At 42.2% G+C, this 26,900-nt stretch overlaps 1 protein-coding gene across 2 annotated transcripts in view; it reads right to left on the bottom strand.

Annotated features, from left to right (window-relative positions):
• The window catches only part of EXTL1 (exostosin like glycosyltransferase 1), a 48,362-nt gene that overhangs the window by 7,142 nt on the left and 14,320 nt on the right, over positions 1–26,900 (bottom strand). For both annotated transcript variants that reach the window (XM_026702567.2, XM_087939661.1), the window contains 5 exons: positions 11,839–11,932; positions 8,801–8,908; positions 6,841–6,960; positions 5,029–5,161; positions 1,985–2,103 (listed from right to left, as the gene is read on the bottom strand). In XM_026702567.2, coding sequence (XP_026558352.1) covers positions 1,985–2,103; positions 5,029–5,161; positions 6,841–6,960; positions 8,801–8,908; positions 11,839–11,932 — 574 coding nt within the window. The remainder of the gene's footprint in view (positions 1–1,984; positions 2,104–5,028; positions 5,162–6,840; positions 6,961–8,800; positions 8,909–11,838; positions 11,933–26,900) is intronic.

Genomic DNA, 26,900 nt, shown 5'->3' with positions numbered 1-26,900 from the left:
TTAGTTTAGTACCGTCATAACCTCGAACAGTCACTGAACAAATGCTCATAACCCAAGGACTACCTGTACTTTTCTTGTTGTGTGCTTTTCCATTAAGCGTTTTTTTTCCTCATCATTCCGAAGCCGCCTTGCCTGTTTGCAATTCCCAACCTCAAAACGCCTTAGAAAAAGAGTCCCTCCCAAACTGTCCCTCTGGGATTCAATGTAATCATGGGAAGCCGGGAAGCAAACAATGTTTGGAGACATGACTCTGCTACGAAAGACGGGGCATTCACGTATTCCATTGAGTGCCTCCGTTCTAAACAAATGCAAGGCCACCACACTGTACACAAGAGAATGTTGTAGACATATTCCTGATTTCCTCCAATTGAATGAGAAATGGTTTTTAAAAAGGCAGGATTTGGCAGTAATTCATACTGTGGGGCAGAACAATTGCCACTCAGCCTCTCCAAAAGGAAACTCAAGCCTTCATTGTTGTTGTTGTTTTTGTTTTTCCTTTCTTTCTTCTGCCTCTGAATTAACTTTTTGACTCCTGGCAAGTAAATAGACAGGTCTCTGCAGTTTTCTGGGCAACATTTTTAGAAGCAGATTGCCATTGACTTCTTCCCAGGGCTGAGATGTAATAATTGGCCTCAACGCTGGAACTCCCAGCTTCCACCCAGCACCCTTAAGCAGAACCCCAAACGGGTTTCTATATAATGCACTAGACTACCCACCAATGCATGTTTCCTTGGTACTTTCGTTGAAATAGACTGGATCTTTCCTTCTAAAGCAGACAAGCTACAAGGACAATGTGCTTAGGCTCCTGTCTTCACAAACTTAGAAGACTCTATTTACTGCCACACATTTTGAAATGCTCAGGATGGGCGCGGCCTAGTTAGCTGAGCTCATCTGCAGTAGAGACCTGGCTGTTGACAGGACTTGCCCTGTAGTTAAAGGGGAAGGTGAGACCTGCTGACAGCAATAAGGGTTTCTAGCCCACCCAGGTGTATCCTAAGGCTGCCACACCCGCCACAACCCTCTGACATCCAAAGGAATGGAAAAGGCACAAGAGCTTGGTGGGATTTTGTACAGCGCAACTCTGAAAGATCACACCTCCTAGCAATCTTCACAACAAGAGGTGTGAATGACAACGTAGAGGTTGTAGTCCAAAGCATCAGAAACCCGGATTAAGAATGTAATAGCAAGGAGATGAGAGCTGTTATTAAACGTGAGAGTGATGGCAAAGAGACGATAGAAAATTGAGATACAGATAGTCCTTGAGCTACAACAGTTAATTTAGTGACATTCAAAGGCACTGAAAAATGCAACTTATGACCGTTTTTCATAGTTACAATTTTGGCACCATCCCCATGATCAACTTCATGCGATTCCCCTTTTGTGACAAGCACAGTCAACGGGGAAGCCAACAACCGTGTTACTAACATAACAACCATGTTACTAACCAACGGCATTGATTCTCTTAGCAACCAGGGCAAGGAAGGTCATAAAATGGGGCAAAGCCCATTTAACAAATGTCTCACTGTGATCGTAAGTGGAGGACTACCTATATTGTCCTGCTACACGTTTTAGGCGGCGATAGATCATTTTTCACGTTCTTCGATATAAAACTAGCATGTTTGTAGAGGTAGTCCTGGACTTACAAGCACAACTGGGGGCAGAACTTCCATCTCTATGCTAGGCAGTCGTTAGGTGAGATCCGCCCAACTTTACATTCTTTTCTGCAATGGTTGTTAAGCAAGTCACTTGTGCAATTGTGAAGGGAATCATGCAGTCATTAAGCAAATTCAGCTTCTCCCATTGATTTTGCTTGTCAGAAGCCAGACAGGAAAGTTACAAATGGAGAACATATGACCCCCACTGCTTAGGACACTGCAATCGTCATAAATACGCGCCTGTTGCAAAGCGCCCACCGTTTGTTCGTGTGATTGCGGGGGACGCTGCAACCATCCACACTGCAAGAAACAGCAAGAAACTCCTTTACCTTGGCGCAGTATTGGGATCTGGAGACAGCCTGAGTGAGCTTGAGGATGGGCTGAGAAAGGGAGGTAATTGGTGAGACGGCCCAGATTAACGCCGTAAACTTCTCGGAGGGGCTGGATCCTGTTAAGAGAGAGAACGGGTGAGTCTTGTAACCTTCTTCCAAACCTGTCTCGGGTTTTGGCTCACCTGCTGAAGTTCAATCCCCATCTAACCAATTATCGTTAGTGGTTTATTTAGTGCTGCCGGCTTACATGACATTTCAGAAGATAAAAGAAGTCAGGTCTCCACCCACAGGAAAATTGCAATTCAGATTTCACTGCCAATGAAAACAGTAGGAAAAAAAAATACCCAGGAGGAATTAAGGCAGATGAAACAGAGATAACATGAGTGACAATTTCAGATGTGTTCTTTTACAGGAGTCCACAATGTGGTTCTAATGGACACCAATCTACCTCATCAGTCTCTAATGGACACCAAACTACCTCATCAGTCTTTATTGTTTTATCCGTTTATATTTTACAGTTCCTCGACCAGAGGAGTCTCCAAACTTGGCAACCTTAAGACTTCTGGACCTCAGCTCCCAGAATTCTTTTGGAGTTGATGTCCACAAGTCTTAAACTTGCTAACTTTAGAAACCTCTGGTCTAGCCCTTCAAGGAAGCCTAGGTGAGGATCTCCCTTCACTTTAACCACAAGGAGTTGTCGAAGATAGATGGAGTGAGGAAAAGTGATAGGCCCAAGATCTCCCCAGGAATGGCTGAGACGGCAGCGGGACTCCAGTTCTAATCCAACACCTTGATGACTCTATAGCAAGCCCCCCCGCTTTAATTTAATCCTGCATTACCCCTCCTTCTTAAAACACCAGGTTGCTCCCCATGAATCTTAGAAGCTTTCTGGTAAATAAAAAGAGTGCATGGGTATTGCTCTTTTGCTTTGCCTGCACAGTTCCTCATCTGCCTTGATTTTTTAAAAAAATCATTCAACTATTTGAACTTTACATTAAAGCAGAGGTGACATTCAGCAGGTTCTGACCAGTTCTGGAGAACCAGTAGCAGAAATTTTGAGTAGTTTGGAGAAACAGCAAATCCTACCTGGCCCCGCCCCCATCTCTTCTCTGCCTCCCGAGTCCCAGCTGATGGGCTGAGTCTTCTTTGGTTGCCCTGCACAGGAGAACGGAGCTGGAAAGCGGGTTAGTGGGGTGGGGAGGGAAGGGGGATTTTACAGTATCCTTCCCCTGCCACACCCACCAACCGCGCCCACAGAACCGGTAATAAATTTTTTTGAATCCCACCACTGCATTAAAGTATTTGACTTCCTCAGGTCTGGAAGAAGCAGCTTGCCTTTTGCAGAATAGATGGCTTATGACTGTCATGCCACAGGTAGTCCTCGACTTACGACCACAATCGAACCAAACATTTCTGCTGCGAGACAGTTGCTAAGTGAATTTTGCCCCATTTTGTGACCTTTCTTGCTGCTGTTGTTAAGTGAATCACTGCAGCTGTTAACTTAGTAACACGGCTGCTAAATGAATCCAGCTTCCTCATTGAAGGTCACAAAAGGGGATCATATGACCCCGGCTCACTGCAATCATCGTAAATATAGAACCAGTTGCCAGGCATCTGAATTTTGATCACATGACCCTGGGGGATGCTGCAACGAGCATAAGCGTGATAAACAGTCACAAGTCCCTTTTTTCAGTGATGTTATGAGTTTGAACGGTCACTAAAATGAACGGTTGTAAGTTGAGAACCACCTGTAGCTGTTCGGTGACAATGCTCCGTTGCTCAGGATGCCCTGCTGAGACCCCAGGCATTCCTACCAGCCTCCCCAAAGAGGGAATTGGGGATGACAGAGACGGATGTGTCATTATCTATTTCATTCCATCCTCTCTCTACTATGTGGGTTTCTCCCTTTTGATTTCTCTCCCAGGGGCCTGATTGTAAGCTTCTTGGGAGTCGAGGCTGTTTCCCTGTGTTACTTACTCTTTGTCAGCCCTTCAAAGGAGACCAGGTCAAGAAACAGGCCAGGAATGTTGTTTATTTTAATTTTTTGAAAGCCTGTCCAAGTTTCTTTTTGTCCCATTTTTAAAGTAAACAAAATCACAGCAGCGTTGTTGTTTTCGCATGCTTCCTGCAATCCCTGGACTATGTAATCTCTCTACGTTCCTCCTCGACGGCTTGTTTCTTTGGCTTTCTCAGACCTTTTCCCAAAGTCATCTCTGTGATTCTTTACGTTCTGTCAGGTTAGACCCTCCCCCTAAATGATAAATGCTAATGCTAATTAAAAAACAACAACAACAACCAGAAGATAGGCACCACCTTACTTGGGAAACTTAAAAGTTTGCAAAAAAAGGACAAAAATACTTCCGTGGGGAAAAGTCTAAGACGCAATGCCTCCTAAAATAGATTGACACACAAGCAAATAAACATTCAATTAAATAATAATTCTGAGCACCTGTAAAAAGATGAACCTGGGAAACAGATGGTGGAAGTCATGGTGCCTGACAGAGTATCCCGGGAGAGAGACAACAGGTACTCCTCAAGTTATAACCATTTATTTAGTGACTGTTACAAAAGCACTGAAAAAAGTGACTTATGACTGGTCTTTGTACTTACGACAGCATCCACAGTCACATGATCAAAATTCAGATTGGCAACCGGCATGTATTTACAGTATGATGGTTATAGCATCCTGCGGTTGGGCAATCACCCTTTGCGAACTTCCCAGCCAGCTAAGTCAATGGGGGATTCACTTAATGACTGCCTCACCTAACAACTGCACTGATTTGCTTAACAATCAGGGCAAAAAAAAAAAAGCTCACAAAATCAGATATGGCTCACTAAAACAACTGCCTTGATGGTCAACGGAAATTCTGGTCCCAGTTTTGGCGGTAAATCGAAGACTAACTCTTTGGAAAGGAACATTCATGGCCGCCACATTTTGTGGTATTACAACCATCGCCACCCCAACAACTTCAACATTTTAGGAAAGAAGAAGCAGGGATTAAAAAATGAAGTTAGAAACAATGCAGGGGTATTTACCCTACCTTGCTGCAGATAATAGAAAGGGAAGCCGCTGAGGTGAGTGGAGTATTCTGGTAAGGCCACCAACCCTCCAGGAAGGGTGTTCCAGAAGAACTTTGGGCGTGATTCCTGATGAAATATCCGATCTTTTATTATCTAGCAAAGAGAAAAGTAAGTTGTCATTACACCCTAGAGCCATCTGCACCTGCTTGGAAATCTCCTGGATATGAGATCAATCTCAATCGTTGTTCTTGGCTCCAGTTAGGAAAAGCTAGGCCTGCGTAGCAAAGTAGCCACAAAGTCCAGATTCAAATTTGGGATGCCGTTCTTGACTTTTGGATGCCTCCTCTGTAATTCCAGTGTGAGGACACTGGTCACACTAGTTAGCTACCAGCAGGCATATTTTGTGCCTTAGTAAGAAACTGTAGATGAGACAGTCTGAAAAAGCTCTGAAAATGTTACATAAATGTTAAGTGTTACTATAACTATAAGCAAAGCATGCTAGGCTGAAATACACCTGGTGTAATCTCTATTCAGGAGCTAAGAGCTGGACTGAATAAAAATAGCAGTTGCCTTCAAAAATAAAAGCAAAGCAGTTATATTGCATTCATGGGGTACAATTATTTATATTTGATTTCTAATTTCTGAATGATCTCACGTGGGCTGGATGGGGACAGCCAAAGAGGCCATAAAATGCCCGGCTTTGCTATAGGCATTTACCTCTAGACAGGAATTTCCTGGCTAAAAACAACTTGAACAGGTCAAGAGGGGGAAAAAAGAGACTCCTCATTCACTTATATTTACATCTATATACCTAAAATATTTTTAAGCATTATATAATACAGTTGAGGCACTTCATGAGGAAGGTGAAACTTAAAAACTTGGATTTCCCTTCCCCATGTCTCCAAATTTTGGACCAGAGGGGGAAAAAAAAACAATTATGTTTTCCAAGGTGAGAGAGATTGTGGGATGGGGAGGTTGAAGAAGGAAGGGGAAAAAAATAAAAACATAAACCATTTGGCAGCTTATCTCATAAACGGCAACTCAGCCCAGGTGGTGAGAAAGCCAGGAGCAAACATTTCAAACCATTCAAAGAGATTCCACCTTTTACTGGCACCTATGAATTTCTTCCAGCTCTGGGTCCAAGAAAGGCAAGTTGCACTCATAGAACTGGAGAACTTCACCACCAACTTAAGTGGTATATCAAGCAACAGACACAGTGGTGGTATTTTACCTGTAGTTAAAAAAAAAAACTACCGGTTCAGCCAAACCGGTAGTAAAAAATCTACTGGTTTGGCCGAACCAGGAAGGTTGGTGGACAATATGCTGGAGGTTGGTCCAATAAACCCTGTGTGGTTTAGACCAGCTGTGTGGATCAGTGAAGTATCAGTGAAGCCATGGAGGGAATTACATGAAGTTTAACTTCACTTTCCCCTCCTTCTCTTCCAACTACTTAGCCCTGACCTAGAAGCAAAGAGAGAAGAACTACTGGAAGGAGGTTAATGGGCCATGGGGACACACCCTGAAGACTGACACAGCTTGACACACCTAGACCAACTTGAAAGCTAAAGGTTCCCACCTCTCTGTGGCTTCCTTTGGTCATCATACCAAGCCATTATGTGCTGAACATGCTGCATGAAGCAAACCAATTTGTTTCAGAGCTTGCTGCATGCACTCTTCAAGCCATGTTTTATGTCTTGTGTCATATGAATCCAGCCAATTCTAATTTATTTAGCAAACCACAGTTCACCATGGCATGTGATCTCAATCATAGAAACAGAAATAATTACAGATGAAATATTTGGGCAAACGATGGGCATACTTCTGCAGCTTACCTCAAGAGTGGTTTGCACAATCTTCTCCACAGAAGAAAAATAAGTTTCCCATAAAAACTGGGTTTGCTGTTGGAAGGCCAGGATTTTGTCACTGTTCAGACATCGGACCGTAGATGGAATCTGAGAGGAAGCAGCATGAACAGAAGATACAAAGGGGCAAATGCAGGAATTTTATACTGCTTATAAGTTTCAGTGAAATTATTAAAATGGATATAATTTTCCTTGTTCATATCTTATGCTACTACACTCTATAACTGAAATACAGTCTTGTTGTTTTGATGGAGGAAAGCATTAAGAGATCTTTACTTCAACAACAAAAAGTACCAAGGATGATGTGGAGACAGACAACTAAGCTGAACATTTGGTCTAGTGGTTAAAGCACCACACTAGGTTCTAGTTCCAGTCCCACCTTAGGCATGAAACCAATTTGCGTGACTTCGGGTCAATCACCAGGAGACTGTGAGTTCTACTTCTACCTTAGGCATGAAAGCTGGATGGGTGACATTGAGCCAGTTATTCTCTCTTAGGCCAACCCATCTCACCAGGGTTCTTAATATGGGTAAAACAGGAGGAGGAAGGAGTATTAAGAATGTACACTTTCTTTGGTTATTTGAAAATAATAAAAAGTGGGATGTAAATAAACGAACAAACTGCAGAACGGGCATTGAATAAACTATGTATGCATATTATAGCTTTTTATCCACAGAATCGATATTCCTGTGACCAGCAATGATCTATCCAGGATGCTCAGGGCAATGTCATAACAAAGGTTACAGTAATTCAGTTACCAGAATTCAACACATTACTAGATCAGTTTCTCTATTTAAATCAATTCTTAAGTTACCCATATCAAGAACAACAAATAAGTGAGACATGAACAATGAAAGGCCATATGAAAATAATGTAAAGAGGTAAATAAATCAACACCTCCGTATCAATAGTTGCATCCTACCTTAGTCGCTACCAGTTTGGTGGGTGATTGCACATGCACGCGTATACATGCCCCTAATGCGTGCCCCCTAAAAAGCCAATCAGCTGAGAGGATGAAGAAATGAAAAGCTAGGAGCAACCCTCCACCCCATGTGCTTTTCCGTCTTTTATCCTCTCAGCTGATCTGAGGCTTGTTTTCCTCCTCTCAGCTTGGAGGTGTTTTTTTTTTACTACCAATTCGGCCAAACTGGTAGCATACTGTTATGTAGATGTAAATAATGTAGTTGGGTTGACAATATATAAACTACAAATATATATGTTTGTAGCTTTAAGGAAAAATACTGTAATGTATTATGCTGTGTTCTGGTTGGTTGATTGTGCTGCAAGTTGCCATAAGAGGGAGCTATAGATCATGGTTTAATTCTCTTTCTCTTTTTCACTGATGATCTCTCTTGATACTTACTGACAGACTAGGGACTGATACTGACTAACCCTGTTTATTTTGATATTCTGTTGATATCGAAGGTTATTTGTTGTATTATGGTTTGATGTTTGTCTGCTGTAAAAGACATGGAACCGGTAAGAAGACTTTATAACTAGATGTAAGAAGACTTTATAACTGGATCTTTCTGGACTGTTAAAAACGTGTATGACATGGACTTTTTATTGGACCGTGCTATTTCTTCAAGTAAACATTAATACAACTTGTTCAACTCTGTGTGGCTGTATATTTCTACATAACTGTTCTCATAAACCATTTTCTGTGTGCATATCCTTTTTATACAAGGGTAACTCTGCACATATCCTAACCCCTACCACCACTGCTCCATCTTCTAAATAGTTGATGTACGTTATATAGGAAAATGAAAGCATCTTATGCAAAGGACAATGTTGTTTTCAGGAGGTTTTTAAAATTAAATAACAATGAACCAGGGCTCCAAAGCTCACCAAATGGAGCAGTGTTTCCCAACTTTGATGGCTTTAAGGTGTAGGAACTTCAATTCCCAGAATTCCTCAACCAGCATGTTACCTGCAGAAGAAGCCGCTCATCCCCAACAATGGATGATTTACTCCAATCAATCACTTCTGAAAATGGCAGCTCCCACCCATTGCTGAGCAGGACCGGGATGCACGCAGCCTGGATCAAAAAGAGAGAACAGAGCAAGGATCACCAGGTTGCAGGAGAGGAGAGAGAACATGAGCATGAGGTTCAAAGGATCTTCAGTGGTGCTTATAGGTAGTCCATGACTTACAACTGTAATGAAACATGCCATCATAGTTGTTAAGTTGTAATAGTGATAAAAGGGTCAGTTAGGTGCCCAAACTGATTTTATAACTTTTTTTTGTGGTGGTCATTAAACAAACACTGTGGTCATTAAGCAAAGCAGTGGCCCATACATATCCAGCAGAAGCAGAATAAAGTTATCTTTAGCCATTCTCATTTTGAAGTGGTGTTTTCCCTCTTCTCCCAATACTGTGGGATTGATCCATTAAGCTCCAACCAGAACGATAGAGTTGGGAATTGGGATCTACCCAACTTTGATTAGTTGCTTTTTGCAGCCATCTCAGCTGAATGGCAGGAGAGACTGGACTTCTGCAAAAGTAGCTGTCCATATAGGGTCTAACTGGCCCCATCAGCTTTTATATACGTGCTCTTTTTATATACAGTTTAGTTCTCTTTGGAAAAAACTGCTGGATCTGGGTTTCGGACAAGTGATGCACAAGTAAGTCTAAAGCAGGAAAGGAAGCTGTATTCTGTCACTTGTGTGTTGTTGGTTCTGTCACTAATGGATGCACAACATTTTTTTTTCTTTTTTTGCTGCTCCTGCCATCAAAAACGGCCATGCTATTTTTTATTATTGGCAATGGAGAGCCAGTTTCATTAAGGCACCAGGTTAGAAACCAGGAGATTGTGAGTTCTAGTTCCGTCTTAGCCAGCTGGATGATCTTAAGCCAGTCCCTTTTTCTCAGCCCCAAAAAGGAGGCAATGGCAAACCACTTCTGAAGATCTTGCCAAGAAAGCTGCAGGGACCTGACCAAGCAGTTGCCAGGAGTCAACATTGATTTATAAACACACATACACACTTACACATAATAATAATTGGCAGCAGGAACGTTTTTCTCTATTTCTTGCCCAGTCTGGAGACTTTTGCAGATGTAATCCAACTCCAGCGGTGCCAGTTCGCTTGCTATCAATTGCTCCTTCTTCCTAATTTCTTCTGCTCCCTTCCTTCTACCCCTCTTATCTGTTAGCCTGGCTATTTCTGAAAACAGGTCTGGCACCCTTTGGAAAGTGTTTGGGTGAAGTGCATGAGAACTTTAGCTCCCTTGGGTCTGTGACCTATCAGTTAGGCTATTTCTGAAGATCAGTCTAGCACTCTTACAACACTAGGAAACTCACCTAAAACAATTATTTCATCTGTTTGTTTCATCTAGTAGAGGAATGGGAAGGAGCTCTAGTAAACTGGGACAAGTTTGGAAAGACAGTTCTCAAGAAGTAGAAAGAACTTTTCTTAGAGCTGGTTGCACAGTCAGCCAAAGGTTTAGACTGGATGTGGCATTTTTATCTACCTATTGAGTCCTTCTCAAGGACCTGAGATAGGTAGACGTTGTTTGAGGGTGTTAAAGGTATTATTGCAAGATTGTTATTAACCTTTTTATTACGCTTATAAATCTGGATTGTTCAAACACAGGAATTTTTCTATAATACGATTAGAGATGATTAACATTCCATTGTTTAGATAACTTAGAGTACTGGCAAGAGAGGAAGGAAAGAAAAATATTCGATTCATGTTAATTACAATTTAGAATGTCAACATCACAAGCATAAAATGATTTGCCTCTTTTAATTAAAAGTTGAGGATAATATTGAAAAAAGAACCACTGCAACTCACATCAAAGCATTTATTATATAATCTTTGACTTACAAGCACAATTGAGGCCAAAATTTTTGTTGCTAAGCAAGACAGTTGTTAAGTGAGTTCTGCCCCATTTTACAACCTTTCTTTGCACAGTTGTTAAGTGAATCACTACAGTTTTTAAGTTAGAAAGTGAATCAAGCTTCTCCATTCACTCTGCTTCTCAGAAGGTGGCCTGGGACACAGCAACCCTCAAAAATACATGTCAGTTACCAAGAATCTGAATTTTGATCATCTGACTATGGAGATGCTCCAATGATTGTAAGTGAGAGAAACAGTCATACGTCATTTTTTTCAGTGCCATTGTAACTTCAACTGTTCATTAAAGGACTATCTGTACAAAGAGCTACAGTGGTGCAGTGGTTAAATGCAGTACTGCAGGCTCCTTCTGCTGACTGCCAGCTGCCTGCAATTGGGCAGTTCAAATCTCACCAGGCTCCAGGTTGACTCAGCCTTCCATCCTTCCAAGGTGGGTAAAATGAGGACCCAGACTGTTGGGGGCAATAGGCTGACTCTGTGTAAACCGCTTAGAGAGGGCTGTAAATCTATTGCTAAATAGAGCTTTTGATCTTAAACAGAACACCATACTTAATATTAAATTTTCCTTATATTGTTCCTTTGTGTTTGTGCAAAGGTGTATGTGTGTATGTGCGCATGTATTTACAAGAAATAGAAACAATTCTATGTCAAACCTGTGACATAGAGCTAGTGTGGCTTGATATAGTGGTGCAGAGGATGGCCTAGAAACCTAACGCCTCCTTTCAGCATTAAAGCCGACTGGGCGACTTTGGACCGGTCCCTCCCTGTCAGACCAACCCACCTTGCAGGGTTGTTGTTGTGGGGAAAAGAGGAAGTGGGAAGATTAGGTATATTCACCACCTTGGGTTATATATAATATACTTCCAACGTTAATAACCTTTTATTCCTCAACATTATCCATTCTTTCATCCATGTTAAAGCCATGACTTGATAATATATTTCCCAATTGGGTAATCCAAATCCTCCTCTAGTTCTAGCATTCTATAACATGATTTGCAAATGGGTTGTCATGCATTCTTGTGGTACAGGAGAGGTAAAACACATGAGCTATATATAATATAAAAAGATGGGATAAAAATCTCAGAACAATACAGTAATAATAACCATGTACCTGCAAAGCTTCTAGGAACCGGAAGGATCCCAAACGTCTCCCTCGGGGGATGACACAAAAGGTAGAGTTGTGCAAAAGCTCCTGATAATCAAACCTGGGAAAAGACAACACAAAAATGTCGTGAAGCAGTGGCAATCGTTCAGCGCTCTTGTTCTTTTCCCTTCATTTAATTCCCATAAATTTAAATAATTTATGAATTTTCCAACAGGATGGAACTTTGGGGCATGAAATGAATCCTTTCTCATATTGGATAGTTTTGGATTTCCCAGTGGTGTCCCATTCTAATATTATCTAACAGATTTAACAGATAACCAGAGTTGGAAGGGACCTTGTAGGTCATCTAGTCCAACCCCCTGCCCAAGTGGGCGACCTTACACCATTACTGACAAATTGCAGTCCAATCTTCTTGAAAGTCTCAAGTGATGGTGCTCCCACAATTTCTGAGCGCAACTTCTGTTCCCTTAGTTGATTGCTCTCACTGTCAGAAAGTTTCTCCTTATTTCCAGGTTAAATCTCCACTTGTTCAGTTTCCATCCATTGTTCCTTGTCTGGCCTTCGGGTGCTTTAGAAAATAGCTTGACCCCTTCCATTCTGTGGCAACCCCTCAAATATTGGAAGACTGCTATCCTGTCTCCCCTGGTCCTTCTTTTTACTAGACTAGCCAAGCCCAGTTCCTGTAACCATTCTTCATATGTTTTAGTCTCCAGTCCCCTAGCCTCCAGTCTGAGCAATATCCAAGCAAATTTACTGTTTCCAACTGTTTGGGATTATCATCATTTCCAAACCAATCACCCTCTCTTCTCTGAGAGCTTTGTAATGTGATAGGTTTACCCCAGAGGTGTCCAACCTTGGCAGCTTGAAGACTTGTAGACTTCAACTCCCAGAATTCCCTAGCCAGATTGAGAAGTCTATATGTCTTCCAATTGGACATCCCTGGTTTACACCAAACTACGTTCAGAGCCACGAAGAACTTCCATTGAGAAATTCCATTGAGAAATTCCTCGGAAGGCAGAGTTACCTCAGGCTAGGTCTGAACTACATTTCAAACGTCCTTTTCATAAGCACAACCCAGGGCAAGGAATGGATTTGGGGCCTGATACAAAAAGCCCTGTGTGCCAAAACTGAGACCAGAGGTGGAGGACAGAAATTTCCACTGTGTTCTGTCAAAGAGGCTGACTTTTCCCTCACCACAAATGTACAAACATCCTTAGTAATGAGAGGAGGCAAATCCACAAAACACCTTTGCATGGGGGATGATTTCCCCCAGGATGTAGGCAAGAAGATTTTTCTATCAACACTCCTGCTTTCTGACTTGCAAACAGAAGCTAAGGTGTCTATACACACAGCCAACAGTGGCTCCCGCTTCAGGCAGCTTTGGGATATGCCCATAAATTATTTCTTACTTCCAGAGACTTATTAGTCACCCTGGAACCCAGCCATAAAGCAGGAAGATAAAAATCCATGTCAAATCAAAGGAAGAACACACACCATAAAAAGAATCGGGGCAGGGGCAGGAGATGAAATGGGGACAGTAATTGTTGGATAAGGAGCAGATGCTTTAAAAAAAACCCCACATCTTAATATCTAAAACCATTTGGAGATACATGCTCCCCAAAACACACTGTAGTGCAGGGACTGAAAAAAAAAATACGAGGAATGAAAGGCCTGAGAAAGTGGAAAGATCCTCAGTAAATGCAGAAAAGAATAACAAGGGAGGTGCCAGGCAGGTCTCTCGGGGGAGGATATTCTGTACCTCTGCGGTTATGACTGAAAAGGACTATTCTCAAATAGGCCTCCACGATGTCTCAGTGAAGAGCAAGGCCTCTGCTGATGTGGGAAGCTGCGGTCCCAATCCATGCCCAGGTTTTAAAAAAACAGTCTTTCTAAATAGGTAGGAACTCAAATGCTCATTCAAAGTTATTTTCCTGTATATACGGTATATATTTTTTACCAAGGGAAAAGGAGGAGGGGGAAGGAGGAGGAGGAGGAGGAGGAGGAGGAGGAGGAGGAGGAGGAGGAGGAGGAGGAGAGAGGAGGAGAGGAAGAAAAAGGAGAAGGAGAGGAAGAAGAAGGAGAGGAGGGGAAGAAGAGAAGGAGGGAGAGGAGGAGGATAAGGAAAAGGAGAAGAGGAAGAAAGGAGGAGGAGGAGGAAGAGGAGGAGAAGGCGGAGAAGGAAGAAGGAGGGGAGGAGGAGGAAAAGAAGAGGAGGAGGAAGAGGAAGAGAAAGAAGAAGAGGAGAAAGAAGAAGAAGGAGAAGGAGAAGGAGAAGGAGAAGGAGAAGAAGAAGAAGAAGAAGAAGAAGAAGAAGAAGAAGAAGAAGAAGAAGAAGAAGAAGAAGAAGAAGAAGAAGAAGAAGAAGAAGAAGAAGAAATAATAATAATTCTTTTGCATTGTGGTGGTACTGGAGGAGGAGGGGAAGGAGATATTCTGGTTTTTCTTTTGCAGGGATGTAATAAGACTTGCCTGGTTCAGTGGAGAGGCCAACGGATGTATATGATGTGAATGTCCTGCCTTTCATTGTACCATATAATCACTTCTCTGGCAATCTGCAACTTTCTTGGCTTTCTACACTACCATTTAGCTATTTACTTTGACTGGTTGGCTTGCTGATTCAGGAACTCAGGGGGCCCATCCATTGCGTTCCCTCTTCCTAATTTTCCCCAAAACATCAACCCTGTGAGATAAATTGCACTGAAAGAGAAGGATGATCAAAGCTCTTATGGGAGCTGTGACTAAGTGGGCCTTCAGGTTCCTTATCCAACAATGTCATCACTATATAACACAGTCTTTATTACAAAGGAAAGGTATTGGAACAGTGTTTCTCAGCCTTGGTGACTTTAAGCCGTGTGTACTTTAGCTCCCAGAATCCTCCAACCAGCATGGCTGGAGCATGGCTGGAGGATTCTGGGAGCTGAAGTACACACGGCTTAAAGTCACCAGGGTTGAGAAATAGGGCTTTTCGAAGAAACTCTCCTGAAGGATTTTTAGTAGTTTTCATCTCTATTTAGGAAGAGTTACACCTATGAAGAATTGCTGGAGAATTTCTGCTGCCTCTGGAGAAATTGGAGGAATCAATTTATCCAATCATAAATTTGGGGAGGATTTTGAAACGCCATGTGAGCTCCTCTGCTCTCCACTCTCCATCTTTTCCCTATTAGGCCCAGATTTTGTGAGATGTTTGAGCATGGACAATATATTTTGTTTTGCACAAAACTTACACCTGCTGGCTGGTATGCCTTCTGTAAGATATTCAAGAAGCCTGTGATCATGCTGTGCTAAATAAATTCACCTGTGGCACATAATAGATACCCTACAATGCATTTACAGCTTTTACGAAATGTCTCCTTCACTAAAAGAGGCCATGTTCTCTATTGCTTGGGGAATATATTTTTCACGCAAAGTAATTAATTTGTATTATGAGATAAAGATGAAAAATCTGTTGCTCTCCAGATGTTACTGAGGTATGGTCATTCCTCATGTTTGGCTTTGGCTGTCTGAAACTGCTGGAAACCAAGGGATAATTACACAGTTTCCCTGAACATAAAACCTATCCTGAAAGTAAGTCCTAGCTTGATTTTTATACGTGCGCCCAATATAAGCCCTATCCCAAAAATAAGCCCTAATTAAGATCCCATCCATTCCAGAATGCATGGGTAAAAATTAAGCTAGGGTGAGGATGGGGGGGTGGAGCTGCCCTAATACCTACCTTTGGACAGTGGTAGCCAGGCTTCGCACACCCCAACATCTGCCTTGCCAGCCCATTTCATCTGCAGCCGGCAAGGTTGGCAAGGCTTTCTTGAAGACCTCTGTAGCTGGTAACAAAGCTCTGGATCGATCCAGAGTTCTGTTATTGGCTGCAGAGGCCTTCAGGAAAGTGTTGCTGGCTGCAGAAGACGTTCCTGAAGGCCTGACAGTGAAAAGGAAGCGGAGGGACACAAGTGAGCATTGACATCCCCTGAAAATAAGACCTAGTGCCTTTTTTGTGGCAAAAAATCTAAGACAGGGTCTTATTTTTGGAGAAACATGGTAGGTAGATGAACTGACTTAAAAAGTACAAATCAAATGGATTTTTCCGCTTATGTCTGTTCTCAAACATTCTCCCCAGAAAGAAAGTTTCTGGCTCCCCTGCAACTTGGTGGCCTGCAATCTAGTATCTGTCCACGGCCTCCTTGAAGTTCAATGGGATGAAAGAGAACTTTCTGGAAGCTATAAAAGGAGAGGTAAAGGCACTGTAGGGAGCCTATAATCACAGTGGAAAATCCAATGTTTGCATTCGGTTTAGAGACACATCATCTTGTGTGCTCCGCCAATCAGCAGCACAGCGGGTCAGAGAACAAAGAAATTAGTGTGATCCAGCATGGAAGGGTTCTCTAACCAGGAGGTGGCCCCCCTTCTGGTCCAAAACTTCAAGAGAAAGTTAAGGATGGACAAATTGTTGAGCTAAACTCTCCACCCTGCTCTGTAATCTCACACCAGTTCTCTAAAGTTGCCTATTTGCCAACATTTGCTGGGTGGACCACCGGCTTGTTCAAACCATGTTAGGAATGTAGAATTTGAACAGCGGCTTCACACCTCAGGCTTTCCAACCAGCTAAGAGCTTGTTTTGCTGAGCTGTGAATCTGAGGCATTTTCTTATGCCACAAAAATCCAAACTACGGCAAGTCTCTTTGCTGGGTCAACTCAAATGTGGTTACAAATATGGGCAAGCCCTGGAAATCAATAAGTTATGAAAAGTTATGATATTTTTATCTAGGATTAATGACAAATAGGAGAAGAGACATGGCGCCAATGACTTAGCAAAGTGACACAAAGGTGGGAAGGGAAAAGACTCAGCGAAAAAACAGAACTAAGCAAAAAAGTAAAATTAAATGTAAGGCAATCTCATTTTGATTTCTGACTATCCTTACTTTTTTTAAACTTACTGAGTCATTACTTTGTCTTCTTTCCCTCTTTTCTCGTTAAAATAAAATGATTTTTGTTTGGTAATGACAAGGGATACAAATCTGCCAAACAGTTATCATTGGTTTAGGGCAGTGGTGGCTAACCTTTTTTGGGCTCCTGTGCCAAAAATTGTGCGTGTGCTTGCACGCTCCCATTCTCGTGCCAGCACCCAGAAGGCAATGCGTGCCCCCATGCCCCCTACACATGCATGCGCAATCCCCACCCACCGCCCCCTTACCTACACTGCACCTCATAGCTGATTTTTGGCCGGTTTGAGGCCTTTTTTGGCCTCCCAAAGGCTTGAGGCAGGCTTTTGCAGGCTTCCGGAGGCTTTGCAGGCCAAAAACTAGCCCCGTTTTGTCACTTCCTGTATTTTCGGAAAAACAGGACATGATGAAATGGGGCTAGTTTTCAGCCCGCAAAGCCTCCAGAAGCCTGCAGAAGCCTTCCTTAAGCCTTTGGGGGGGGGCGAAAAAAGGCCTCAAACCAGCTGAAAATCAGATGTGAGGCGTGCACATGAGCAGTGAGGTAAGTTTGCCTGCAGCTTGAGTGCCGGCACAAACGGCTCTGCGTGCCACCTATGGCACGCGTGCCATAGGTTCACCATCATGGGTTTAGGGCATAGATAGGTTCCCAAGCTTTATCTGGATATCAGAGTATAGCATATTGGCAAAATTTATGTAGGTCATGTAAACAGTATTTTCTCAACCTCGGCAGCTTTAAGAATGTGTGGACTTCAACTCCCAGAATTCTCCAGCAAGCATTGCTGGCTGGGGAATTCTGGGAGTTAAAATCTATGCAATCTAAAATTGCAAAGGTTGAGAAAATACTGTTTAAATGACCTACATAAATCTTACCTTATACCTACCATGAGAGTTGAAGTCCACCCTATTAAAGTTGTTGAAGTTGAGAAACACTGATTTAGAATATCTGCATGGAAAGAAGCTCCAACTTCTATATTTTTCTTCATAATGGTTAATCTTAGCCAGAGGCAACCTTATCACTATTTCCTTTTTCTTATGCTTCCTAAATCCCCAAATCCAAACAGAAACCTCTGGCCTGAAGCAAAATAGGTTCTCACAGGGAATGAAACAGTTCCCCTGTGTTAACAAACTTACCCTGTTCTATGAATGGACCCGTATAGTGCACCATTCATTAATCAAACTCAGACTCACATCAAACCTCAAGACATAAACCAGAATTCCCCCAAAGTGGTCAATATCAACCAGTGGTGGGATTCAACCTTTTTTACTATGAGTTCTGTGGGTGTGGCTTATTTGGTGGGCGTGATTTAATGTGTTAACTGGGTGGACATGATTAGAATGCATGAAATACACTACAAAGCCTACGTCAAAAAAAAAAAGAAAGCATTTATCCCCATAGACCAGGGGTATCAAACTCAAGGCTTGCGGGCTGGATCCGACCCATGGGGTGCTGAGATCTGGCCCCCGGGGCTGCCCTGGAAACAGCAAAGGATTGGCCTGCGGTGCCTCTGCCAGCAAAAATGGAACTCAGGAGCCCGTTTTTGCTGCCAGAGCGCTCAGGCCACCACAGGCACCCCTGACACGAGTTACATCAAGATAGATGTCTATGTCCACCCTGGCCACATCCATCCCGCCCCCCTGAGATCGAACACAACCCTGATGTGGCCCTCAATGAAATCAAGTTTAACACCCCTGCCATAGCCCAAAATGGACAGAGATCAGTGATGGGATTCAAAAAATTTTGCTACCAGTTCTGTGAGCATGGCTTGGTGGCTGTAGCAGGGGAAGGATACTGTAAAATCCCCCTTCCCTCCCCACCCCACTAACCTGCTTTCCAGCTCCGTTCTCCTGTGCAGGGCAACCAAAGAAGACCCAGCCAATCAGCTGGGACTCAGGAGGAGGAGAAGAGATGGGGGCGGGGCCAGTCAGAGGTGGGATTTGCCAGTTCTCTGAACTACTCAATATTTCCACTACCAGTTCTCCAGAACCGATCAGAACCTGCTAAATACCACCTCTGACAGAGATGGACATTTTTTAAAAATGAGGGTAAGTTGGGGAAATTGGACCATTTTAGGTAATTTTAGGTAATTACGAGGCATTTCTAAACACAGGCACAGGACTTGGAGAAGCTGAGCAGGAAAGTGCAGCAGGCAAACCTTGCGTGAAATCAATGCAGCTGTGGTCAGAAGCGGCACACAGCCTGTGACTGGATGGAGAACAAGTGTCATGGGGCTGGAGAACATCCAGCAGTTCCTTTAACTGCCAATTCTTTGTCCCAGATACAATACCACAGTTCTCCCGGCCTGCTTGCAGTGAAGTAGCTACAGGGTTGGCAGCCCCATCCTGGATTTCTTTCGACATCTTCCTTAGGAGTTTGGCCAGAGTCACCCATAGCCTGTCCGAGCCTGATCTATGGGGCAGTATGCACACACACACACACACACACACACACACACACACACACACGAAGACCCATTTTAAAAGGATACTGACTTCAGCCAAGAAGGCACAAGCGGTGAGTCACTGATAATTTAGCAACAAGAGTCATTGGAAGCTAGGTGGATACAGAGGAAATAAAATAATAAACCACAGAAATTCTAACATCGGATCATTGTGTTCCCTCCCAATGGCTTTCTAAAAGTAAAGCTTCAGCCTATGAATATGTACAATGGGCTAAGCCCAGGATAATAAATATAATTAATAAACATAATAAACATAATTCACCTAACTTGCCACCCCAAACAAAAGAAATGTTATCATGCTTAATGCAATGGCCTGGTTTAGCCAATATTCATATGGATTAGCTTGGTTTCCTATAATAGCAATAGCACTTAAGACTTATATACCGCTTCACAGTGTTTTACAGATCTCTCTAAATGGTTTACAAAGTCAGCATATTGCCCCCAGAAATCTGGGGTCCTCATAATATACTGAACAAGCCGGTCCATCCCCCTTTCAGCATGGCTTGACTTAATTTTGTGGAATATTCTAAAGTAATCTATGACATAAATAGACTAGAATAACAGAGTTGAAAGGGTCCTTGGAAGTCTTCTAGTCCCGTGATGGCGAACCTATGGCACTCATGCCACAGGTGACACGCAGAGCCATTTGTGCCGGCACTCAAGCTGCAGGCAAATTTACCTCACTGCGCATGTGCGTAACTCACAGCTGATTTTCGGCTGGTTTGAGGCCTTTTTTGGCCTCCCAAAGGCTTGAGAAAGGCTTCTGTGGGCTTCTGGAGGCTGAAAACTAGGCCCATTTCGTCACATCCTGTTTTTCCGAAAATACTGGAAGTGACAAAACAGGGCTACTTTTTGGCCTGCAAAGCCTCCAGAAGCCTGCGAAAGCCTTCCTCAAGCCTTTGGGAGGCCAAAAAAGGCCTCAAACTGGCCAAAAATCAGCTATGAGGTACAGTGCAGGTAAGGGGGTGGTGGTGGGGGATTGGACCTGCATGCGTAGGGGGCATGGAGGGTGCGCACTGCCTTCTGGGTGCTGGCACGCGAGTGGGAGCATGCAAGCACATGCACAATTTTTGGCACAGGAGCCCAAAAACGTTAGCCACCACTGTTCTAGTCCAACCCCCTGCTTAGGAGTAATCATTACTGCAACCCCACTGGTTAACCATATTCATTCATTACTGATGATGCCATCTAGTTGGGTAATGAACTATTTGCAAGAAAACAACCAAGCTGAGACAGCACCAAAGTCCTCACAGTTCAACACTGAGCTACAGATACTCTCTTCTGTCAGCATTCTCATTCTTAAAACGCAACAATGATAAACTATAATAGAGCAGGGAAAAATAACTACAAAACCAGGACTCTTCCTGTTACAAGTGAATGCACACTCTAAGCTAGCTAAATGTCTATGGAGATCCTCAGTCATCCAGGTCCTGGTTGGTTGTCCCAAAAGTGCTTTTTCAAGAGGCAACTGGACTTTCTAGTTTTTCTTTGAAGACATTTTACTTCTCATCCGAGAAGCTTGTTCAACTCTAAGCTAGCATTACTGTTTCTTCTTCACCACCCCTGCCTTCTTCCCTCTGCCCCTTGCAAACTCTGTTGCTTTTAATAGATCAGAGGTCTCCAAACTTGGCTGGCTGGAGAATTCTGGAAGTTGAAGTCCACAAATCTTAAAGTTGCCAAGTTTGGGGACCCTTGTCATAGATGTTTGACAAGCATAGAATCATCTAGGGAATTTTTTCTTGAAGATAAAAGTTGAATGTTTCACATGCTGAACTTCTAATACACTCATGGCTGCCGACACTTTAATCTTTTGGCAGTTGACTCCAACAAATATCACTGATGGACTATAGTATTTTGTAGTGATTAATAATAACAGCATTTGCCTATCCCAGATCCTTGAGAAGAACTTGGTAAGTGGATAAAAATGCCAGATCCATTCTAAATATCTGGCTGACTGTGTGACAAGGCATCATAATCCTGGTTTATAATATGTATCCTTGAGTCCAAATGTAATTAACTCTGGTTCCAAGAGGAAGTTTACATAATGAAATATCTTTCTCTCTCATACAGACACTGTGGCTCAGTTTGAGGGCATTCGGTATAAAAGCACAAGGGCACAATTTCTGCAAGACCTAATTTTCCAGAGGGGATGTTCTGCCCTCATTTGTGGCTCAATCCAAACTGTCCAACTTCAAATAAGAATGGTAGGAGCAGCAGCAACGGTTGCTAAACCAGCTTTGACTTTTCGTGCATTTTTAACTGAAAGGAAGAAGGGCCTCAAATTCTTTTGGCACTCCAACAAGCCCCAAGGAGACTAAAAAGGAACTAGGCTGTGCCTTTTAAGAGAGACAAGGAACAAAGCAAATACTTCTGTCCTCCAGCTGAGGATAGAAGTATTAAGGGTTTTCTTCTCTTAATCCTGTAGAAGTGTGAGGACTACCAACCCCAACCTTCCCAGCCAACACAGATAATGTTCATGATGGTTGACAACTCGGGGAGTTGAATTCTCAATACACAAGGAACATACCAGATGGCCATGCCGGTTTTGTTCACAAGAAACCAAATTCAAACAACCAATTCCCAATTCCTAAGTCTACTGCAGAGTTTTATTGCCAGAAAAACAACTCTCACCAAATTATAACTTGGAGTCACCTCTGCTGCTCTATGATCATAATAAAGTTTTGATTTGGAGTCACCAACTTTTGGCAATATTATTACGGAATCATACAGTTAGAAATGTCTCAAAGATCTTCTTGTCCCATCTCCTGCTAATACAATATATGGTTCTAGCACCTCTGATAGCCAACTTAGAAATCTCCAAGAATTTATCTACTATCTTCCTAAATTGTTTGTTCCGCTATTAAATAGCTTGCTTTATCAACAAGTTCTTCTTAATGTTTACTCCAAATCCTTTCCCTTACAATCTACTCTAGCTGGTTCAGTCCCTATTACTTTGGAGCGACAGAGGACATACTGTGTGTGCCCCTATCCCTAATCCCATTTCTATGTCCAACTTCTATGTTATGTGGGGAGCTTTGTTTTAAACCTATTCAACTCCATCTATTTTTCTTCACATAATTTTATACCTTTATGCCTTTTACCAGCATGGAAAATCACTAGTAATTTTTCCCCCCCCACAATGGATTGGTTCTGCCACAAGGTCTGATGATGTCACTAGCTTGAACAATTATTATTCAAGGACGCTCACTTTGAGGACATGGCTAGGAACCATTATGCAACCGGAGCCCAAGGACAGCTTCTCAGAAGTGACCAACACTCTCTCCATTAAACCAAAAGCACAGGAGGCAGAAAGCCAGAATTGCTTTGAATTGCCTATAACTAATTTCCACATTTGAAAGCAAAATTACTTGTTAGAATTCCAACGTTATTACTGCAAATCATTTCCTAAAAATATTATTATTCTGTATATCTATGGAGATTCTCAGTCATCTAGTTCATGGTTGTCCCAAAGGTGCTTTTTTCAAAAGGCTACAGGACTTTCTGGTTTGGGTTTTTTTTGAGGACATTTCGCTTCTCATCCAAGAAGCTTCTTCAGTTTTGACTGAATCCTTCCATTTCCCACCATTCAGTCAGAGCTGAAGAAGTGTCTTGGATGAGAAGCAAAATGTCTTCAAACAAAAACCAGAAAGTCCAGTGGCCTCTTGAAAAAAGCACCTTTGGGACTTATTAATCTGAATTCTGAAAGAAACTTTCCTTGCTCTTCTTCTCCTGTCCTGGTGTATTTGTGGAGTGACCTAAAAACAGCTTTAAGAGAGAGAAAGTTCCTTATATACATAGATAGGGTTCTAAAATTACAGTTGCACCCCAGACAGCAAAACATCTATTCCCTAGCAGTAGTACTACAAAGCCCTAGGACCCACCCTCAAAGCGCTTTCCAAAACCTATCCTGTTTTGATAAGTTTAAGTGTAACCAATGGAATGAAACATGTCAGGAACTATTTGCATTACATTTAACATTAAATGCAATTAAATGTGAATTAAGATAAAAGCTTTTGTCCTATGTCACACTGTAGTGAACAACCACTGAAAGACTATAGTGAAATCCAACTGTAGTGATTCACTTAATAACTATGGCAAGAAAGATCATAAAATGGGAGCAAATTCACTTAACAAATGTCTTGCTTAACAACAAAAAAATTAGATTCAATTGTGGTCGTAAGTCAAGGACTACCTGTATACCTTCCAACAGAGATCTCTTGCAAGGGGCTCTTTAGAGGGCAGAAGATGGCAGGAAGAACACCAAGGACAGCTGAGGTACAGAACCTTTTGTCCTCAACCATTCTGAGAATTCCCAGAAATTGTGGCCTCAGTATGTCTGAAGTTGAAAGTTGGTGAAAAAGTTGTGATAAGTGGATGAATTTACAGGAAGATGTTTTGAAGCCAACCAAGATTATTTAGTATCTAATCTGTCACTCAAGCTTTCCCCATCGCTAGTCTCTTGATCATCCTGGAAATGCTAGAGTTCAAAATAGGTCTGAACTGTGACAAAGGCTTCCAAACTTTCTGCTGCAAAATTACTGCTGCAAAACCTTGCAAACCAGGGGTGGGATTCTACCAGTTCGCACCTATTCGCTAGAACCGGTTGTTAACATTCTAAGCAGTTCGGAGAACTGGTTGTTAGAAGAAATTACTGGCCTAATCCTGTAAGGAAGGCAGAAAGGAAACATTCTGGTGTTGCTTACAGAAACTGCCTCTCCGTTAATTCTTATTACATTCTTGGCAGGACTAGACTTCCTGTCTCTGGAACTTCTCTGGAGTTTTTTTCCCCTCCTTTGCTGGTCCTTTGCTTGTGTGGAGGGACCATTCAAAGTTACAATGGCACTGAAAAAAGTGACTTATGACCATTTCTCACACTTATAACTGTTGCAGCATCCCCACAGTCATGAGAGGCCAGGCGAGGAGATGCATGCCTCGATGTGAGTGAAATTGACCACCAAGCCACACCCACCAACTAAACCACGCCCACAGAACCGGTTGTTAAAAAATTTGGATCCCACCCCTGTTGCAAACCCAGCTTCCCCATGGAAATTGTAGAAATTTTAAATAGTGCACAGTAACTCTGTGCCTTCCCTGTCAAGGTGCTTAGTTTGGAAACCATGAGTATGCAAGTAGTTCTCCACTTACAACAGTCCATTTAGTGACTGTTTGAAACAATAGACTTATATACCACTTCACAATGCTTTTGCAGCCCTCTCTAAGCAGTTTATAGAGTCAGCCTCTTCCCCTCCAACAATCTGGGTCCGCATTTTACCTACCTCGGAAGGATTGGAAGGCTGAGTCAACCTTGAGCCGGTCAGAATCAAACTCCTGGCAGTGAGCAGTGAGTTAACTTGCAGTACTATATTCTAACCACTGCACCACCACACTTAAGTCACAACAGCACTGAAAAAAGTGACTTATGACATTTTTCACATTTATGACTGTTGCAGCGTCCCCATGGTCCTATGATCAAAATTCAGATGCTTGACAACTGATTCATATTTATGATGGTTGCAGCGTCCTGAGGTCATGCCATCCGTCACCTTCTGTGACCTTCTGACAAGCAAAGTCAATGGGGAAGCCAGATTATGAACAGTTTTATTACCTAAACAAATGCAGTGATTCACTTAATAACCATGACAAGAAAGGTCATAAAACGAGGCTCACTTAATCATGGTCTTGTTTACTAACAAAAATGTTGGGTTTCACTGTGATCATAATTCAAGAACCACCTGTATTCAACTGAAGATCCTTCTGGTACACTTGCCAGATGCACTACAAACCAAATCCAAACAAGGAAGGAATACCTGCACAATAAAACTACGTTTGCAAAGTTGAGGCAATGAACTGTCTTATTTTAGATGTTTTTTTAAAAAGAATCATAATGATTTCCTAGCTTAAGAGAAAGAAGCAATCAAACTGAGCATGACACGGACCAAAATAGGCTAAAATGTTTTTCTTTGATGTGCTAGCACCCCAAAGGCAAATGTTCACCCCAGGGAAGCATTTGAATATCCAATCCAAACCTTTCCTAAGGTCTTCAGTGGCACCAGATGATAAAGGTTGCTGAATGCAACCTCGACACCCTACTCAGGGTTCTTGTTCCCTGGGGCCATAACTGACAGTCTCTTCTAAATTAAATGTTAATTATTCCAAATATCCAAAGTAAGTAAATAACTTGCAGATTGCTGAAGGGGCAAAATATGTAATCCTAAGGGAATTACTAGGGCATTATTTACTATTTTGTCAGAGAAGCAGAGTAGGAAGAAACTCAGGTAGGATTCTCCGACCTGGCAAATTCTTTCATTGCATATGATGGATGAATCCACATCGATATTGCAACCTAGTTATGTCAGGAAAAAGAACCAGTAGAAAGAGTTATTTGTGCATTCATACACCCAGTTATCAGATGAATATTTTTTTTCTGCAGTTTTTCTTTTCAATGGTTTATTAGATATGATAGGAACCAATTCTGATTTAAAGGGGGGAATAATATTTTAGTAACACTGAGTGTGGTATTCTTACATGTTCTTTAGTTCCAAGATAGTTGGGGAATATGTAGGAATCCCGTCTTTCACTGATCAATAACTTACAACAATTCGGTCTTAACACCATCTCTGTCCAACACTGAACTATTTTAAATTAAGAAACGAAATCTTTTTTTTTCTATTTCCCCCCTCCTTTTTTCTTTCTTTTCTATTTTTCTTCAACTTTTTCCCTTCTTCTTTCCAGAAAAAAAGTTTAAGCATACTCTTCAATTACACAGAAGAGGAAAAAAAGTTCTCTAGGGCCTGAACTTGAGAAAATATGAGAAAAGTTGCAGTTTTCTTGAACTGCATTTGAGGTGACTCATTAAAGTAGCTATGTCTTTTTCTTTCCTCAAAGGAGGAGGAGCCTGGAAAAAAAAGGCACTGCTCTTTTTAAGATATGTAGCTTGCACATTCCCATGTATTCTGAAACACGTCAAAACATGCACAACTCCAGTGTTCAGTAATGGCAATTCTGAAGGCAGCTTCTCCCCCAAATCTTGAGCAAAATCTGCTTCTTTATCACCATCTGGAATCTGATCCTTTTAACTAGAGAGATGTCGAAGATTACAGTTGGCAATTTCTGCATCCAGAATTTTTTTCCTCCGTGACGATCCCGTTCTTCAGACAGTTAGATGCTCTGCATTCCTCTTCAAGAGGACTACGAAAAAACACATCCAACTTTCTGAGTTTAGTTGCATCTTTTGAAAAAACAGCAAAGGCCACTTCAACTCTGAGGGTACATCCCCAATTTACTCCAGTCATAGCCTGCCTTGACATAATCTAGGAATTATCTGGGTAAATATGCTGAGAATTTCCAATTAAAGATCCTTACTGCTGCTTTTTTAAAAATGTATTTGTATCAATTCTTTATTATTTTTACAAATAACTCAAGACCACAAACATATCCAACACACCTTCCTCCTCCTCCTATCCCCACAACAACAACCCTGTGAGGTGGGTTGAGCTGAGAGAGAAAGAGAGAGTAACTGGCACAATATCACCCAGCGGGCTTTCACGGCTAAGGTGGGACTTGAACTCATGATCTCCTGCTTTCTAGCCTGGTGCCTTAACCATTAGACCAAACTGGCTCTTTGTACACATGATGGATAGTTAAACTGATTCTATCCCCTACAACAGGGGTCCCC

Source organism: Pseudonaja textilis, chromosome 10 (genome assembly GCF_049901715.1).
Source record: "Pseudonaja textilis isolate UNSWEBS1 chromosome 10, rPseTex1.2, whole genome shotgun sequence".
NCBI classification, from domain to species: domain Eukaryota; kingdom Metazoa; phylum Chordata; class Lepidosauria; order Squamata; family Elapidae; genus Pseudonaja; species Pseudonaja textilis.
This window is presented reverse-complemented; position numbering and strand designations above follow the sequence as displayed.